The following is a 19,693-nucleotide window of genomic DNA, read 5'->3' on the forward strand; positions in this document are numbered from 1 at the left end:
TGTGATATAGGAGAGTGCACAGAGAGTCTGGATGGTGGTCGCACAACGGCAGGCCTGTCCACGGACCACTGTGACCGGCGTGCAACCCGGCACAGCAAGGAGTGGCATATAAACACCATTGCAGTGACTAACGACTGCTGGTGCACGTGGTCATGCCAAACACAAGGAAATGATAGACGAAGCGCTGAAACTTTTCAGACCCTCACCCCAGTCACATTTCTGGGTTCAATCCATCATCGTTCTTTAGCTCACTTCACCACCCCAGTTCAGCCTCAGCCATGTGCAAATCAGTCTTTACACTATGCCTCATGGGAATAGCCCAGCTCGACTTCAGTGGACCAGAAACAGGCATCCTGGCACTGGTTTCGGGGTAACACACCTCATCAGCAAAGCCAGCTTGGATCCAGTGGCAAAGTGAGCAAAGGATACACATCTGGGCGTACCCTGCCAACTTAAGGTGAACAAAGCAAACACAAAGAGATGATGGACGGAGCGCTGAAACTTTTCAGACACTCTCCCCCAGACACAGATCTGGGTTGAATACATCATCGTTCTTTAGCTCTCTTCGCCACTCGAGTTCAGACCCAGCCATATGCAAATCAGTCTTACCAATGTGCCTTATGGGAACTGTCCAGCCCGAACTGCAAAGCCAGGTCTTCCTAGACCGGAAACAAACATCCTGGGACTGGTTTCGGGGTAACACCCCTCATCAGCCAGGCTAGCTTTAATCCAGTGGGACAGTGAGCAAGGGACCCACGTCTGGTCATACCCTGCCAACTTAGGGCAAACAAAGAAAACACAAGTAGATGATGGACGGAGCGCTGAAACTTTTCAGACACTCACCCCCAGTCACAGATTTGGGTTGAATCGATCATCGTTCTTTAACTCACTTTGCCACCCCAGTTCAGACCCAGCCATATGCAAATCAATCTTGACCCTGTGCCTCATGGGAACAGTCCAGCCCGAGTTCAGCTGGAGCGTGGTCTTGGGCCAGAGATGTGGCGGGCCTTGGCATGCTGAGCCTTGTAGTACCCCGATCCTTCTGAAGGCATGTTGGGCCCTCTCAGAGGGTGGCCTCATGTAGTCCAGAGTGCTGCAACATGGGACAGACTCCTGCTGAACCTCTTTGAGGGATGGACTTATGCGGCGCACTCCTGCTGCACCTGGGTGAGACGCTTAATAATTTACTGCTATGACCATTTACCCGCCCGCTGCTACTCCAGGGGCCTTTCACCTGGCACGTACCTGGGTGTTTGCCGAACCGAGGAATTGCCTGGCACGGACATCCCCTGGGACAGCTTGCTACGACCTTACATGTAATATCTACACTACATGAGAGCTGGTGCTTGCACTGCATTGTGGATCCCTGCCTGTGAATCACTGTTTACCTGCACTCCACCACACCATCACACTGTTTAGATGGTGGACCCTGCCCCCTGCTAGAGCCTCAGGGATGTTCATGTAGACTCCCATTTAACACACTGAACTTTCCCTGGGACGGCTGTCTGGTCAGTGCCTCGCTGCTGTTGGAAGCCATTCACACTTGCAATTCTTGAGACCTTCTATATCTTAGTTTTCCAGAATGGGATGCACTTGGGCCAAAACAAGGTCAGCACTCAGCCTCGCCCATTCCCAGCCCACCTAATCAGGCTTTTCTTCTCTACTGACTGCGGAATATTGCATATCACCCACAAGAGCCAACCCTCAACTGGATCTGCTAGATGTTATCCTCCAAGACATCAGTGATACCAGGGTGGTAATCGAACAACGACTTAGATCAATAACTACTGATTTAGGCCTCCTCAAAGATGAGCACCACAAACTAGCAAATAAAGTCAAGATCAACATAGCGACTCTCTCCTCCCTGGCGTTCCAACAGACAGACCATTCCAGCATCTTTGACAACCTCCAAAAACAAGTCACAACACTACATGAATAAGTATAAGATGCAGAGGGGCGCCCCCCCCCCCCAACAATGTTCGAATTATTGGAATACCTGAAAACACAGAGGGCCCCACACAGAGTGAAGGAATCAAATTTTACAAGGCCAGACCATACTTACCAATAGCCCATATGTAACATAAAGGAATAATAAGGCAGTCAGCAATGGAGAAGGTCGAATCGTTTATTCAATCAAATACAAGCCCTGTCAGGGGAGCCTCAGTCTACACGACCCATGGTGGTGCGCAGAGGAGACTGATGACATACAAGTGGTACAGAGCATATATACGTTTTCACACATTTAGGTTAACACCCTACAAGGAATAACACAAGTTTTCAGTAAGCCAACAAGAAAACCCATATAAGGCACCACTAATTGCTAGTAGCTAAGCTAAAGCTATTCCGGGGGCAGGTCAGTGAGGCGCCCTCTTGTCTATCTAAAACCCTGGAAGTACAGGAACGGGCTCTGCTAGAATGCACGCATCCCACAAAAAGGGCAGGTGTGACCTTGGATTTCCCTGAGCTGCACACAAAAGATCAGAGAAGCAGACTGAGTGGTTCAGCATGGTTTCGTACAAAGAGCTAACCCATGTGACTTCTGGGAAACAGTACATGAATGAAGGGAAATGAAACAAAGTGGCCCTAGCTACATCGATAGGTCTAAACGGGCCTACGCGAATCTATCATTGAGCTAACATATATAGTATAATACTATGCGGTTATTCATACACATATATGGTTATATGGTACATAGTGGGCCAATCATGAATATATATAATTTTATATCCCAACAGACGGCCCTTTTGGCCTACTATGGCCAATATAACTACATCACTCTACTAACACTCTTTCATCGATCTGCATGAGGTCTGTTACCTCCTTCTGATTAATTTGTTTCTCTACTTTTTCCGGTCGAGAAAGGGTCAGAGCAGACGTTATCTTATTGGCACAAAAGGTACAACATGCTGGGCCACATTGGAGGCATAAACAGCATGTGAAAATAATCCCAAATGCTCCCGCCAGGACCATGAATATCTTCCAACCCCAAGTAGCTAAGAGGCCCCAAAACCATCCACTGAGGGACCAAGTACCGCTCTCTTCATGAAGCTCGATAGCTAATCGATGTACATACATAGCGACTCTCTCCTCCCCGGCGTTCCAACAGACAGACCATTCCAGCATCTTTGTCGACCTCCAAAAACAAGTCACAACACTACATGAATGAGTAGAAGACACAGAGGGCCATATGTAGGTAAATGGCATTTACCGAATCGTAAATACCGAATTTTACCGATTCGGTATTTACAATTCGGTAAATGCCATGTAGGTAAAATATTACCGAATCGGTAATATGCGGTAATTACCGAATCGGTATTTACCGATTCGGTAATTGCCATTGATTCCTATGGGCCTTGAGGCCCATAGGAATCAATGGCAATTACCGAATCTGTAAATACCGATTCGGTAATTTTACCGATTTGTCAAGGGGACAGGGTGTCACTTTGACACCCTGTTGCACCCCTGATTTTGGCTTGTGTGCAATGTGACACACATACATGCCCTTAGGGCATGTATGTGTGCCACATGGCACAGGTGTACATGCACAGATGTGCATGTACCCCGAAATTCGTTATTTACCATGCCATTGTATTTCATGGTAAATAACGAATTTCTAAGGGCCTGTTGCACTGTTTCCAGTGCCACCTACATCCCAAATTACCGATTCTGTACATTTACCGAATCGGTACTTTACCGATTCGGTAAAATTACCGATTCGGTAAATATACAGAATCGGTAATTTTCAGGCCCCCTACATCTGGAATTACGAATACCAGTCGGTAACGGCCGAAATCGGCCGTTACCGACCGGTATTTGGCCACCTACATATGGCCCAGAGGGACTCCCCCCCTAACAATGTTTGAATTATTGGAATACCTAAAAACACAGAGGGCCCCACACAGAGGGCCCCAATGCAACTCAGTATGTTGAAACCTGGCTGAAGACTACAGTGGTGCTACGTGGTTTATAGGAGCTGTTTACTGTGGAGAGAGCACTCAGAGTTCCAAGGTGGGGCCCGCTTCCTGGTGTGCCACCATACTCAATCGTGGCCCACATACTTAACTTCAAAGACTGTGACACCATCCTCTGGAGCGGCAGGGAGAATGCGCCCATCACTATGTACAACGCATCAATCTCACTGTTCTCAGACTATACAAGGCGGGTCGTACGACAGAGTGCTTTATTCCATGAAAAAAATAGCTAAGAACTGAGGGACTGACATATGCGATCATGTTCCCAGCCAGATTAAAAGGGCTTCACAACTAACACTGGAATCTTCATAGGACTGGATGGAGCAGCAACTTCTGCCAACTTCCGCCACATGGCCCTCCGGCAGCTAAAGCTTAGCGTCCTCCTTGGTGACGCTGTCCAAGGCTGATTTCAGAGTACTGCGAGTGGCTGTTCCTTCGCCACAGCAGACCCTGGAGGGCAGGGGAGGTGCACTTGTCTTGGTAACCACTATCAGATAAAAGCGGCCGCAGATATGCTCCAGCTCATAGGTGGATACTACCTCTGACTCCAACACTACCATAGCTTTATTTCCCTCAGCCAAACGGTTGATATCATCCTCCGATACATACTATTGCATGTGACTCACTGCAGAGCTGGCTGTGCACTCCCCAGCGGTGTTCAGGGCATCACTCCCTGAAGGACTCACATGGATGGCTGAACCACCCTACAATAGGCGATTGTGAACCTAACAGGAACGATACAGGTGTTGAGTGCTGTGGTGCTTGTCCACTAGCTTTGGAGACACCTATACACTCTCCTACAGGGTGGTGTCTGACTTACTGTCCCCCTGATCTATTGTTATATTAGAGGCCTGGCCCAGATGTTGCTCCGCTATTTTAGGGGTCTCCTTTGTCACCTGGGGCTGAGTTCAATTGGCCCTTCACTACTTTTTTGCAGCCTCTACCCTGTACTGCTTTCTCATCATGCAAACTTCCTGCTTCTGGCGGCCACACCGCACACCATAGAGACCGGGGCTACACAGCCAGAAATGTGTTGTCATATATGTTTGGTCCACCTTTCGTTTGACTGTGTGTCCTCCACTACCCTGTTCACAAGTTTCGATGGTTTCAGTCGAACGATCTTTCTTCAGTGGACCTAGTATTGGGAAATTGTATGAATGTTGATGGCATTGTCACATGCCTGTTATATATGGGTTGGTTTTATACACTGGGGGAGCATGTATATATATTTAATATTTACCTAGTACCTTTCCAGATATCGAGCATAGCTGCAGTGTCATAACATGGAAGATCAGGGGCATGGGCTCCATTCAAAAGCGACACCAAATCCTGCCACAGCTTAATTGCCACAAAGCACATATAGACTACCTACAAGAAACACACATTTTCGCTAATGAGGTTATTAAGTTGTACAAGAGGTGGGGGGACAACTGTTTTTATTTAAGATGTTGGTAAGGGGTGTGTCCATTTTGGGGGCCCGTAGAATAGTCCTTGAAGGCCTTACTAACATTGAGAATCGCAGAGGCCAGCTAGAATGGGCAGCAGCAAAAGACAATGCCCAGTAGGATCAGCTGCAGGAGGCAAGAATTAGTCATGCTGAACTCCTGGAGCGTCTGTGGGTACTTGATTATGCAGCCGACACACATAGAACACCCATGGACAGTGATAAGGCCAGTGAACTGCTTGTGCAAATGATTAGGCCGAAACCACCACCTACTACAATCTTATTGGTGCTTGCATCGCCGAATAACAGCATGCTAACACAATTGGACATTAACAGATGCTTTAGAGACTTCTAATCCAATTTATACACCGCCCCTCCCCCTCCTGAGCCAAAAGCCATTAGGTGAATATTAGAAGGATTACAGTTGCCTAGCGTATCAGCTACTGATAGAGAGGCGGTGGAGTAACTGTTTGCTCCAGGTGAAATACGGTGCAACATTGATGGACTCGCTAGAAACAAAACCCCAGGATTAGATGGATTACCCACTGAATTGTATGCCACATTTGCATCTCATCTGGTGCCACACCTAGAATGGCTTTATAAAGCATAATTCGAAGCAGGCACACTACCTCCCTACATGTGTCAGGTGTTAGTCACTTCCTTGCTGAAGCCAGGCCATGACCTGGAAGATATTAGCTCTTTTAGGTCACTGTCCTTGCTAAACACCAAATATAAAATCCTAAGCAAGGAGATGGTGTGGCACCTGCTTCCTCTGCTCCTCTGCTCCCACACTTAATTACTGTAGACCACTATGGTTTTGTCCCATGATGTAACACCTCCCTTAACATTCGCCACCTTCATCAGATTATTGACGTTGCTCGCAGTCAGTGCCCAGAGACCAGATGTCCCTTGCTTATCTGGCCTCCAGGTAAATTACAGCAAGTCCCACTATTTTTCATTCACAGATACCACTGCAGAGACTGCTCTTTCATTTGGTCCTGATAGTATACAATTAGCCCATCACACTTTTCAATATTGAGGTATATAGATAAACCGTGAATCTAAAGATGCATTGAACAGTAACCTCATGAAAGCTATCACCTTGTTTAGGTCGCAAATTGAATTCTGGATTTCCTGTCGCAGGATGGCTAAATCTAGGTAAAATGGTCATGCTACCCTGCCAGTTGTATCATTATGTCAATCTGCCTGTGGTGATACCTGCTTTGAAGTTTAAGTTACTCAACTCCTTACTAATTGAGCTGATGTGGGACTCTGGGAGACGCAGAGTAGGCCTACCCAAGATGCAGTTGCCGCCTACCAGTGGTGGTATGGATACCCCAGATTCCTATTGCTTGGTGGGGCAACTGCAATGGCTATCGTATTGGCTGACAGGCCATAACCTGTCCGAAATTGGCTTTCACAGCACATGCTTAAATTATGTAAATTGCAGCAACTGCTCTTCCTGGGAATAGGGCCGCCTTTTCTTCAACCACTTCTACTCCAGATAGCTCTAACATACTGGAAGACTGCACTATGTTACTCAAACTCGCTCCAACACTATGTCCCGAGTACTCCCCTCAAAGGTCTAGACACATCGCTAGGTATGATATTAATTAGGAGATTGTCGCTCTGGGAACAGGCCGGCATCATGACGGTTGGATATCTCTTTTTGGACCAAAATCTAATGAGCCATCAGGAATTTACTCTAACTCATGGTCTACAGGACATGCTTTTTTGACACATGCTAGCATCCTTTGATATGTCCGAGACTCTTAGACGCCACTCTGCTCGGAACCTGCCACACACAAATGTATTCAAGCAATGCAGATTATGGGCCAGGAACAGCAGCTACTCGAGCTCTGTACCAGGGTCTGCGCTCACACCTTGGTGTACCGCTGAGCACTATGCGCAAAGAATGGGAGGACGAACTGTCCCATGTCCTGCATGATAGGGAATGGAATTTCATCAATGAGTACTCCAGTAAGATTTCCCGCAACTCCCGCTTCAAATTTATACAGTTCTCAATCTACATAGAGCTTACCTAACACCACAGAAAATCCATTCCATGTTCCCCACAGCTTCCTCCAACTGTCCACATTGTCAAGCACAAGATGAAGTTTTGTTCCACATGTTCTGGGCCTGTCCCTCATTGTCTCTGTATTGGGCAGCTATTCAGAGCACCCTGGCGGACTTGAAGGGTTATGAACATTGGGCACATCTGAAGTCTATCTACTAGGGATATGCCCTAAGCCTAAAGGCTCTAAGGTTATACATGTTCCATCGATCTAGCACTTCTATTGGCAACACATCTACTTACAAGACATGGAAATCTCCCATGGCTCCCAGTTTTTTTCATTGGAGAGAGGATGTGGTGTGTTGGGGTACTGCTGAGAGTTATCCCATGGGCAGGGAAGAACATCATGGCCTGCATAAACAGCCCAATGCTATAGTATGGATGATATCCTTAAATCCTTTAAATCTCAAGAGTAGAGCATGGGAGAGACTCCGCTCTCTCTCACTACAAACTCCAATTAATCTGCTTTCTATTTACTTTGTCTTAGAACTGCCCTTTCCTCGCTAATATCACTTATTTAACTACTGACACGGCACGGCCTGCTGTTGTTCTCTGCCTTGCTCCATTATTCCTTGTTGTCTCTTTGCATTTTAGAACACCTTCATGGCACCGGAACTACGCTCTGCATGATATTTTACAATATGCGTTCCACTCCCATACCAAAGTCTTGCCTCCATTATACAAATGCCCACAAAGCACGGTGTTTTGATGCCAGTTTGGGGGTACTGGGTTTATATTACCTATGTTGTTATTGCATGTCGTCCAGGAGGTACGATGGTCCTATTCTATGCCATCGTGTTTTGCCATGTTTCAAACACTTATACGGGTCTTTACAACAGTTATGCTAAAATGTTTTCCCTTTTTTCCAATGTTGGAAGTATGTATCACTGTATGAGGAGTATGGTTACTGTACGATGTATGACCTATCGACTGGAAGATGCACCTCTTATAATGCTATGTTTGCCTTGCTAGTGACTCAACAAACTGCAAAAATGTTTGTTTGAAGAAGAAAAAAAAAGTCCCTACTGATCCACATATGGCCTAGCCCAGTGGTTCCCAAAGTGTGCGCAGGGGCACCCCGGTGCGCCGTGATGAGAAGCCAAGGGCACCGCGCAGGATGTGGATTGTGGAAATTGCAGCCGAAGTGCAACATGCAGGGGGATTTGAAATGCCACCTTCAAAATGGTTTGCCCCAAGAGTTCACTGCCGCCATACGCATACGTGCGTACGTATGCACGCGTCGAACGTGCTTTAAGACATTGGCACAGAGTGTTTTCTGTCCACTTCCTGCTTTCAATCTTGTAATGTAATCTATCGCATCACAGTGAATTTGGCTGGGAGAAAGAGCGGTGCATCCTGAAGCATTAACTTGGACAGCGAGCGTGCTGGAAATGCAATAAAAGGCTACAATATTTGGAGAACAGCTGGAGAGGCTTTAAATTAATCCTGACTGTTGTGCGCGTTGCACCGCATCGATCTGTTTGAGGCGTGCTGCTGTTTCAAAGAGACCCTGTAGCTCTGGTTTCGCACAGTGCTTAATTTGTAAAGAAAGAAGTGCAGGTGCTGAACATTTTGTCAAGGAGGCCACAGCTCACTTCTTCCTCCGGTGAGCCCCACTTTCAACACTCTCACTGCCTCAGATTCTATTGTGTAACCTTGATCTGTTGTCTGTCCCCTAAGTCTTTGCTCTAAGATCTATCCTCTCACCTCTCTAATTGTTTTCTATCATCTTTGTCAGACCTGGTGTATTACCCTATTCCCTGTATTTCTGATTTGCCCTCTATTCATTCTAGCCCTGCCATTTTTCCTCTTCACTTTTATCCATACTAAGCTCTCTCTCCCCTCAATCTTGGCTCTTTACTATCACTCTTCTAGCAGTGATTAGCGGTGTCTCCTGTTTATCATTTGCCTGCTTTGTTTCCCCTCTGTCCTGTCCTCTATATCCTTTCATTCTATCTTCTCTTCCTAATGCTCTCTTCTTCACATCATGGCTGCTTTCTCTTTGTATCTGATTTGCTCTCCTTTTCTTCTACTTAGCTCTGTCTTATCTCTCTACTCTCTTGTTGTTTCTTTCTCCTCTTTACTCCTGCTGTCTCTCTCATCTATAACACTGCTGCTGCCTGTGACCCCTGTCGTCATTCTGTACATGTGCCTGCTATTTTGAACTCTGCGTTTTCCTGTTGTCATTCCTAAAGAAGTGGAAGATGACGTGTTTTACTTTCTGACCTACACCGAGTGCAAAAACAAAATGTACACCAAATGAAAATGCTTTATTTGCATATATTAATCAGTGCGGTATGACTGGGTTTATTGCGAAACAGACGGCAGCTCAAGCACAGCTGGTGATGTCACTACTAGTGCTGCCTGTAATTAGTAGGTCCAGGGATGGCGATGGCGATGGCATTGGCATCCACGGCTCAGCTTGCTGTGACCCTGCCTGCTACAGCACAGGCATTGTCTCCAGCCCTAATGCTGCCAATACCAGTAAGTATGGCTGTGGTGCCTACTGGACCACTGGTGTAGCTGGGGGGGGGGGGGGTCTGCCCCTGGCAGCACTATTTTGGGGGCGGCAGGCACATGTGCGGCAGCAGTACACCACACGAGTAGAAAGTGCAAGTGCACCTGCTTGCAAGCAAATCATGCGGGAGACATCCTGAACGACGACTCCAAACTCGTTGTCACGCAAGCCGAACAACGACTTGCCCGAACAATGACTCAGCCTTAACCACACATGTGCGTGGTTAAGGCTGGTTCGGTTTAGTGTTCTGGCAGGGCGGAGTTTGACTTGTGTCGTTGTTCAGGAGGCACCGTCTCTTGTGAACCTACCTGCACTATTTCTGTGTGTACATCTCAGCACTGATCTTGTTTGAGCCCTCTGTGCTGTCTCTGGTGAACTTCCCCATTTGTGTAAACCTCCTGCACCGACTCCGTTTGAATCACAATACACTGTCTCCCTATAGGCCGCACAGCACCATCTCGTATGAACCTGCCTGTACTATTTCCGTGTGGACTTACTTCCCAGAACCGTCTCCTATGTATCCATCTGCACTGCCCCCACTACACTGCCTCATTTGAAGCGTCCTGCTTTGCCTGCCTTTGAGCCCCACTGTGATGTCAATAGAGAGGACCCTTGCACTGACCCCAAGTTATAATGACCCACGTGAGTCCCAAGTCACTGTCTCCTTGTGACCCTTCTGCACTAACAAAATCTCAACCTCACTGGACTGACCCTATTTGGCACCCACTACACTGTCGCCATAAGAGCCCCTCCTCTTGTTTCCGTCCCTGTGTCACCCTCGACCGAGGACCATTGTCTCATCTTAGTCCCAAGCTGCGGTCAAGATCTCAAAGCAGTCAGTACAAAAGAACACCACCCGCATAGCGTCCTTCGGGCATGTCCCAAGTTACTCACCGTGGCATGTAGGAAACAGATTACCGTACTACATCCGACCTCCATTGCTGGTCCTAATACTGTACAAAGCAGAAACCAACAGACCCTGGTCAATTGTCTCTACTGACCTTTCCTCCCATCTCGAGTTCGGAGGAGCGTCGCAGAGGAACAGGTAAGAGAGGTTGATTTTCAGGGGGTGGGGGGTTTTGGGTTAGATTTTAGGAGTTGGGGTTTAGTTATTAGGGTTTGAGGGTAATTGTGTTTATTTTTAAAGTGGGGGAATCAGTTGTAAGAGGGCGGGGCATTTGGGGTAAATATACAGGAGTTGGGGGGCTTTGGGATTCGTTTGTAGGGGTTGGGGTTAGTTTTTAGGGTGTGTGGGTGATCATGATTGTTTTTAGGGTGAGGGAAATTTAGTTTATAGTGTGTGGGTGATCGTGTATATTTTTTGGGTGTGGGAAATTCGTTTTTAAGGGGTGGGGGGATCGGCGTACTAGTTGGAAAGCATTTTTTTTAACATGCATTCCTTTACTATGAAAGATCATGGTAAAGGAATGCGTGGTAAAATAAATGTGGTTTAAACAAGGTCATGGTTGCAACCTCGTTGTTAGGCAAGTCGTGGTTGGGGAACTCGTTGTTCCGACATACAACCCCGTCAATCTTGTAGGGCGCGAAAGCGCTACCAATGGTGGCCATGGGCATCTTTTTTTGGCCAGCCCATGGACTGTTGCAGTGACGCTTCGAGTCGACTCGAGAGTCAAGAGAGACACTGCTTTCACTTTCGGGAGTTCATGGGCAGCAGCTGAACTTGGAAATGGCTCATAGCTTCTGTTGATGAGCTCACAGCCGGCGAGGTAATGAATCCCTTGGCCGGCTGCATCACGCCCACCGACGACCCAGCCTGTCCCACGATAATGGCCTGTGCAGCTGAGCCGGCCGGCCAGAGCGAGCCTGATGTGGGCGGCCGGTCACAACAAGGAGAGAGATGCAAGCCAGACGGTTGGCATCTCGTGAAATGGAGCTGCTCTCGAGATGGCCACAGCTTCAGTGGAGTAGAGAGTGGCGTTGTAACTTAAACCCTGCCAATCCACCCCCGCTGTTCGCCGTCCTTTTTCCCCAACCCCCGGCAATGGGCGGCAATCTGAGGTATAGCCCCGGGTGCCAGAAGCTCTAGCTACGCCACTGTACTGGACTCACGCACGCTCAGCAATTACCATGCTGCGTTGCAGTGCACAGATTCTACAGGTGACGCCATGGCGCACAAAAGCTGTGTTGGTCCACAGCCGCATCGAGAATGTTGAGGATGGCAGCAATGCAGCGCTGCAGTATATGCTACTCTGGCTATGCAGGAAGTGGAAAGTCCGCACTTACTTTAGTTTATTCTTCCTTAAGAGCCCTCACTCCCAAGTTCCAAATGTGCTCTTGCAGCTTTCTGGCCTCAACTCCGTCATGAGCCAGCCCCCAACTACAATTATCCAATGGGAGGCTTTGGCTCAGGCAGTGGCAGGGTGTAGCAGACTCAGGGAATAGAAAGCAATCTATAGTTTGCCGATGACTTCTTGGATTCGTGATCGGCCTGATGACATCATCACTAACGTGGTGATAAACAATCATGCCTGCCTGGACAGGCATATGCTGGCCAGTCGATGAACATTTACCAGCCAGTCACCATGCAATGTATGTTATTATTTTTATTTTGAATTTGAACAATTAACATTGAGACCACCACCTGCAGGGTCAGAAATTGTAGCCCCGGCCCTGTGAAAGAAGTGCCGGTGCTGAGCACCTGAAAGCACCTGCTCAAATTAAGCACTGGTTTCGCATTACAGTTCAGCACAATCACACTTGGAAGTTATTTTGCCAAATTGTTAGTGAATAATCAATACACCAAGAATTTGAGGGAGAAAAGGGGGGTGTGGGGGAGGAAAAATACGACATTCAGTGCTAATGTTTCCTTTTAAATGTAACTGGAAAAAGTTATCATATACTGTGCATACTGTTTAAAAGATTTGAATACTAAGCATCTGTGCAAAACGTTTAGTTCAGGTTTACAGCTGTGCAACACATATAGTGAAGGTTCACAGATGATTTACAAAGGTGCTAAATATGGCTTTTTAAAGGCATACATGTTTGTCTTTTCTTTTAAACACAGTCTAACGCTTGTGCGGCCACTCAAAATTTTACCCAGTTAAATTTTTCTTAAGACTAAGTGGTGGGAAACAACTTTGTAGGCCTATATGTGGGATTTGACCTTTGTGCAGCTTGCAAATCTTGGGCTCCTAGAACAGCTTTCTTTTTCATTTTTATAGCTGCATGTGCAGTTTACACTTATTTAGCAGGAACCATGTGCAACATAGGTTGGGAGTACAATTGTGCACTTGCAATGGCACCATATACCACGCCTACTGGGCCTCCAGAGTACACGTACAAGGCCTTCATAACACACAATGGCTGCATAGGTCACATGCAGCGTCTCCATAGGGCACATACAGATGCTCATGAATACATACGCTGGAGCACCGTGACACACACAACTGAGGTTGAGCAGAAGATCGGCATGGCATTTTAAATAATAGTAGTATCTCCAGCCTTATTTTTCCACTGAAAAGGCAGGCTCCACAGACCTCGTTAAAGAAATCATAAGCCTTATTATCACGATTTCTTTATTTTAACAAGGTCCGTGGAGCCCGCCTTTTTAGTGTAAAAATAATGCTAGTGATACTGATTACAACAGACCAAACTCAATTTTTCCATTTTCTCAGAGTGGGTCTCAGTACCAAAAGCTACTGAAAGTAGCAGCTGGCATAAATAAGGGTTTGGAACCAGGCACACAGTTTGCATCACTGGAGCACGTGTGTGCTCTCTGTTGCATCTGCTGCCTTTTCATTGACTTACATGTGCTCCACTGCACTTTTGCAGTGGTGTGTGTGCTCCACAGCATGTGCTGAATTGGTGTGGGTGTAGTTACATTTGCTGCGATGGTGTGTATGTGGGTATGTGTGTGCAGGGCGGTATTTTCAGCATTTGAAACTATTGTGTGGTTAAAAAAAGTTGCATGAATACATATTTTGCTATTATTCTGTAAAGTTTCTCACTTAACGGGTTTTTACTAAACAACTGTTATCTTTTTATTTTGTTACAAATATGAATATAATACCTTCATTGCATCCCAATTTATTTAAGGACGGCAACAGGAAGAACTCCCGAGGTCGGGCTTACAAGATGGGTAAAAAAATGGTGGGGAGCCACGGCCAACTGCCAATTAGGTCAAGGGAGCCACGGGTCAAAAAGTTTGGGAACCTCTGCCCTAGCCCCTTCTATATCTTTTCATACTCTGGGTACTCTGTGATCACAAACCTAATGCTGGATCCATGCCCCATTGTACCTAAATGTACCTGCCACATCAAGATTCAGTTAGGTCTCCTTCCTGGCATTCCAATTCAGTAACACTAACCCTCCTTGAATTGAAAACGGCAGCATCGCTGACTGCATACATGATAACTCTCAAGCACAGTCTTCAACCATCAAATGTACACGCATACACGCAAAGGGCAATGCAGTCACTCCTTTGCTTTGAATGAATAATGTTCATCGTATATTCTGTGACAGTGTTTTAATGTCACTGACCAACTTTTCTCCCCATATTGTTGTTTGTTGCTATAAATCACTAAGGCCCTGATTAGAATGTCCTAGCAATCACTGGTGCAAAGTGTGCACCCACTAATTACTGTCTGTGCAGGACGCATTAAACAGTGGGTTCTCAATTTGCAACGATTCTGAATTTGGGCCCTGAAAATAATGAATAATCCACTTTTTGCACAGTTCCTTTAGTTCCACGCTATCCAAAATTGTATTTATGCGCAATTTTCCCACCCAGTTAGTGGCATGTGTTTCCTGCTTCACATTGGATGGGTAAAATCTTCGATGGGTCATTTTGTGCTGTTTGCAATCCTGTTTCAGATGCAAACAGGTATTTGTTATTAGGACTTAAGTCTGTGTTTTATGATGTTACTTGCACACATCATTTGCCTTCAAGTTGCTTCGCATATTTCTGAAGTGATAATACACATGAAGATCTTCAATACTTAGAGACTGACAAATGAAAACTGCACTGTTTAGCTTGGAGCAAAAAGAGCTTTTGATGGACAGAAGCTGACTACTGCAAACATTCACCACCAGTCACAGATCTAGGTTTAATCCATTGTGTTTTGCTCACCACGCCACCCCAGTTTGTACCCAGCCATATCCAAATCAGTCTTGATCCTGTTCCCATGGGAACAGTCCAGCCTGAACTACCAGGTCCTCCCTGACCCGGAAACAGGCATCATGGGCCATGTTTCCAGGTATCACCCCTCATCAGCCAAGCTGATCTGAAACCAGTGGCACAATGAACACGGAACCCACATCTGGGCATACCCTTCCCACTTTTTGCGACAAAAGCAAAAAGAACATATGATGGATGGAATGCTGAACAATGCAGCATTCCATCCATCCCCCAGTCACACATCTAGGTTTAATCGATCATTTTCTTTATCACTACACCACCCCAGTTTGGAACCAGCCATATGTAAATCAAATCAGTCATGATCCAGATCCTCATGGGAACAGTCCAGCCTGAACTGCCTAGCCAGGGCCTCCCCGGACCCAAAACAAGCATCCTGGTACCGGTTTCAGGGTATCACCCATCATCAACCAGGCTATCTTGAATCCAATGGGACAATGACCACAGGGCCCACTTATGGACATACCCTCCGCAATTAGGGCAACAAAAGCAAAAAGAACAGATGATGGATGGAATGCTGAACAATGCAAACATTCACCCCGTCACAGATATGGGTTTGTTCCATCATATTTTTTGCTCACCACTCCACCCCAATTTGGACCTAGCCATATGGAAATGAGTCTTGACCCTGCTACTTATGGGAACAGTCCAGCCAAAGCTGCCAGGCCAGGTCCTCCCTGGACCAGAAACAATCATTCTGGGATCAGTTTATGGGTATCATCCCTCATCAGCCAGGCTAGCTTGAATCCAGTGACACAGTGAGCATGCATGCCCAGAGTCCCATACTTATTGTGCCACTGGATTCAAGTTAGCCTGGCTGTTGAGGGGTGATACGCCAAAACCGGTACCAGGATGCTTGTTTCCGGTCCAGTGAGGAATTGTCCTGGCAGTTAGGTCTGGATTGTTCCCATGGGGAGCAGGCTCAATACTGATTTGCAAATGGCTGCTTCCAAACTGGGGTGGTGTGTTGGGCAAAGAACAATGGATTAAGCTCAGATCTGTGACTGGGGTCAATGTTTGATTCGTTAAGCATTCCGTCCATCATTTGTTCTTTTTACTATATGTCACCCTAAGAGGGAAGGGTATACCCAGACGTTGGTACCTTGATCACTTTGCCAATGAATTCAAGCTAGCCTGGCCGAGGAGTTGTGATACCCCGAAACAGGTCCCAGGATGCTTGTTTCCGGTCCATGGAGGACCTGACCTGGCAGTTAAGGCTGGACTGGTCCCATGGGGAGCAGAATCAAGACTGGTTTCCAAATGGCTGGGTCCAAACAGGGGTGACATGGTAAGCAAAAAACCTATGGATTAAACCCAGATCGGTGACTCAGGGTTAATGTTTGATTTGCTCAGCATTCTGTCCATCATTTGTTATTTTTGTTTTTGTTGCCCTAAATGAGAAGGGTATGCCCAGATGTGGGTCCAATGTTCAATATGCCACTGGATTCAGCCTGGAATTTAAAGGTGATACCCCAAAACCGGTCCCAGGATGCTTTCTTCCTGTCCAAGGAGGACCTGGCCTAGCAGTTTGGGCTGGACTATTCCCATGCGGGGCAGGGTCAAGACTGATATGCATATGGCTGGTTCCAAACTGGGCTGGTGTGGTGAGAAAAAAGATGATGGGTTAAACCCAGATCTGTGACTGGGGGTAAATGTTTCATTTGTTCATCATACTGTCCATCATTTGTTCTTTCTACTTAGCTTGGAGGCAGGTACAAATGATGGAGTTTCTGTGTTTTTTTTTTGCAGTGCCTAAAATCATACGCTCTGCTTTGTGTTGTGTTTCTCTAGAGGCTTGTGGTAGCAAATCGGTTTATGATGGTCCTGAGGAGGATGAGTACTCCACATTCCTGATCGACGACCCCCAGGAGACTTACAAAACACTAAGGCAAATCATATGTGGAGTTCAGACTTTGGAGAAGGAGCATGCCCAGTACAAGAGAGATAAGTTCAAGAAGACAAAATATGGGAGCCAGTGAGTATATGTTAAATCCTCTGGGCCAGCCACCATGCATATTCTTTTTATGCTTATAAAAATTGTTTTTATATATTTTATTCAGGGTTTTATCTCTAGAAAAATTGTTTAGAAATCACGGGCTGAAACATGTATTTCACACATCTAAAAATGTTTCTAGACGCGTACAGCACCGTCAAATGCAAACATCGTTAGGTCTGGAACACAGCCGCTTTACCATCCTTTTAATTGGCTGATTTGTATACTTCAACTGTTCACTTTTATGGAGATAATTTTTTATTTTTCTTTAAACACACCATCGGAGTGCATGTACTTTCTAGCTCTCTCACTCTCGTATGGTTTTCCCACCTGTCAAAATACCTGCCCCCATGTGCACCCATACTCTGTGTTGCTCTCTCACTTGTTTGCTGCTTTTCCCATTGTTAGAAATGGGATTTCTGGTTGGCAAGGGCTTGCGCCTAAGCCAGGCAGAAACCACCACTGTAGTCAGGGCAAGGGAGTTACTCTATGAAGATAACCCCTGCTCACCCTCTTGGTAGCTTGGCACGAGCAGTCAGGCTTATCCCAGAGGCAATGTACAGCGTTTGCGCAACACACACACAGCAGCAACATACGAGGCACACCACAAAAGGAACTCCATACAAGGTTATATATAAAAAATAGCCTTTGTATTGTCATAAACACATTAGAATAGTAATCACACAATATACACTGTGCCAACTGGCACTGGCAATATTCACAGGGGAGTATATACAGGACCAGGCCAATCGGGCCATGGTCAGAACCATCAGAACAGGTAAGTAAATGTAAAACACAACCAGTAACTACCATAATGACCTAAACATTATCATATTTGCATTAGACACCATCCTAAAATATCATAACATGACATTAGGCATAAGCAGTAGGCATAAAACGCATTAGGCTCCAAACCTCATTAATATAAACACATTACGCATTAGGCCTTAGCAGCATAAACGCATTATGCATAAACCTCCTAAATAAAAGTACTAGAGGCATACATCACGGTGCGTAAATTACACTCCTAGCACCATATAAGTTAAGTAGGGCCTGGCACCCTATCAACCTCAGACTGTCCCCCTGACCAACTGGCCTTTTCAGAGGGCGCAAAGGCCCTATGTCCATAATGTCAGGGCTGCCATTGCAGTAAAAACCAAAAGCGTGCAATTGCGCTGAGACACAGGAGTGTATCTCACTCCTATCTCATACAAAATGCCCCCAAAGAAATGTTGGCCTAAACGTTGCAGTTTCTGCTAATTGCTGTGCAGCTGTGAAGCAGAAAAGGCCTGGAACCACTGTGCCCTCTCCTGTCCCACTCAACGACTTCTATACCAATGTGTGCAAAGCTTTGCAGCTGCCCTCTATCAGGCGGGACAGCTGGGAGTAAACAAAGAGCAGGCGCGGGCACCTCGGTGCCCTCTGGACCCCCACGGGGGCCCTAGAAACAAATATGCCCACGTTGCAGCTGCCCGCTACGGCGGCCAGCTGTGACAATATCCATAAAGGGGGGCCCAGCACCACTGTGTCCTCTGGACCCTCCCAAGGGGCTCTAAAAACAAATATCCCCATCGTTGGGGCGGCCATTCTTTTGCGGGACCACACAGACCAAGCATCGACACCGTGCCTCGAAAGGCACCACAACACTGGAGAAGCCCTTACTCACTGGGGCTGCCGGGCAGGACTACTCCGGTCTCCTCCCGCACTGAGGAAGCTTTATCTGCTCTCTTCACCCGTTCTCGCTCTCCTGCGGAGCCCACAAGGCTCCCCCTGCATGCTCAATCACCCGGTCCCTCTCCGGGGACACTGGCCTTAGCGGGGGAGCCTGCGAGCTCCAGACGGCTTCTCCGGTGGGCAGGACTTCTTCTCCCCACTCCGCTGGCCGCCGAGGCCCTGCTCGTAGTCAGGCGAACGCGCCTGACTTCCACTCGGGCTGCGGCTGTGAATTCTCCAAAATGTGAGGTGGGCACCCGTAAATAAAATAAAGCATAAGAGGGGTGGGCACCCGCAAAAAGGCACCATAATGCGGGGTGAGCACCTGCCATTTTAAATCATCATAAAACGGAGTGGGCTCCCGCTATAGTGGACATCACAGCAATGTGGGGTGGGCACCTGCTTCTAAAGCATCACAGGGGAATCCCTACACTGGGGATTCCCCCAGCAGCGAGGTGCAGGTAAGCGCTGCGAAGCTCCAGCGCTCCTCTCTCCTGGGGAAAATAAAGCACAGCACTCCCCTTCAGGATAATTAAAATAAAAGCGCTCACAAGGCGCTAGATACAGCCAAAGTCCTGGATCTAAAGAGAAACAAAGGGTCCAAGCCAAAATGTTTTTCTAGGTCCAGGGGGCAAAGCTGGGCCCAGGGAGGCCAGCACACAGGGCCCTCCAGCAGAGAGGTAAGCCCCCTTGGCAATTCCTCCTGGGCCCCAGCAGCAGCAAGCCAGGAACAGCACACAAGCATAGAACAAAAAACATGGGGTCACAGCCCCTTCATTTATACCACACAATCTCTTTGTCTGCAGCATAGGACTTGGGGGAACC

At 47.0% G+C, this 19,693-nt stretch overlaps 1 protein-coding gene across 2 annotated transcripts in view; it reads left to right on the forward strand.

The window, feature by feature from the left end:
• RASA3 (RAS p21 protein activator 3) overlaps positions 1-19,693 on the forward strand; it is an 897,341-nt gene that overhangs the window by 843,704 nt on the left and 33,944 nt on the right. For both annotated transcript variants that reach the window (XM_086934683.1, XM_086934684.1), the window contains one exon: positions 16,954-17,137. In XM_086934683.1, the coding sequence (XP_086790809.1) occupies positions 16,954-17,137 (184 nt within the window). The remainder of the gene's footprint in view (positions 1-16,953; positions 17,138-19,693) is intronic.

Source organism: Lissotriton vulgaris, chromosome 8, assembly GCF_964263255.1.
Source record: "Lissotriton vulgaris chromosome 8, aLisVul1.2, whole genome shotgun sequence".
NCBI classification, from domain to species: domain Eukaryota; kingdom Metazoa; phylum Chordata; class Amphibia; order Caudata; family Salamandridae; genus Lissotriton; species Lissotriton vulgaris.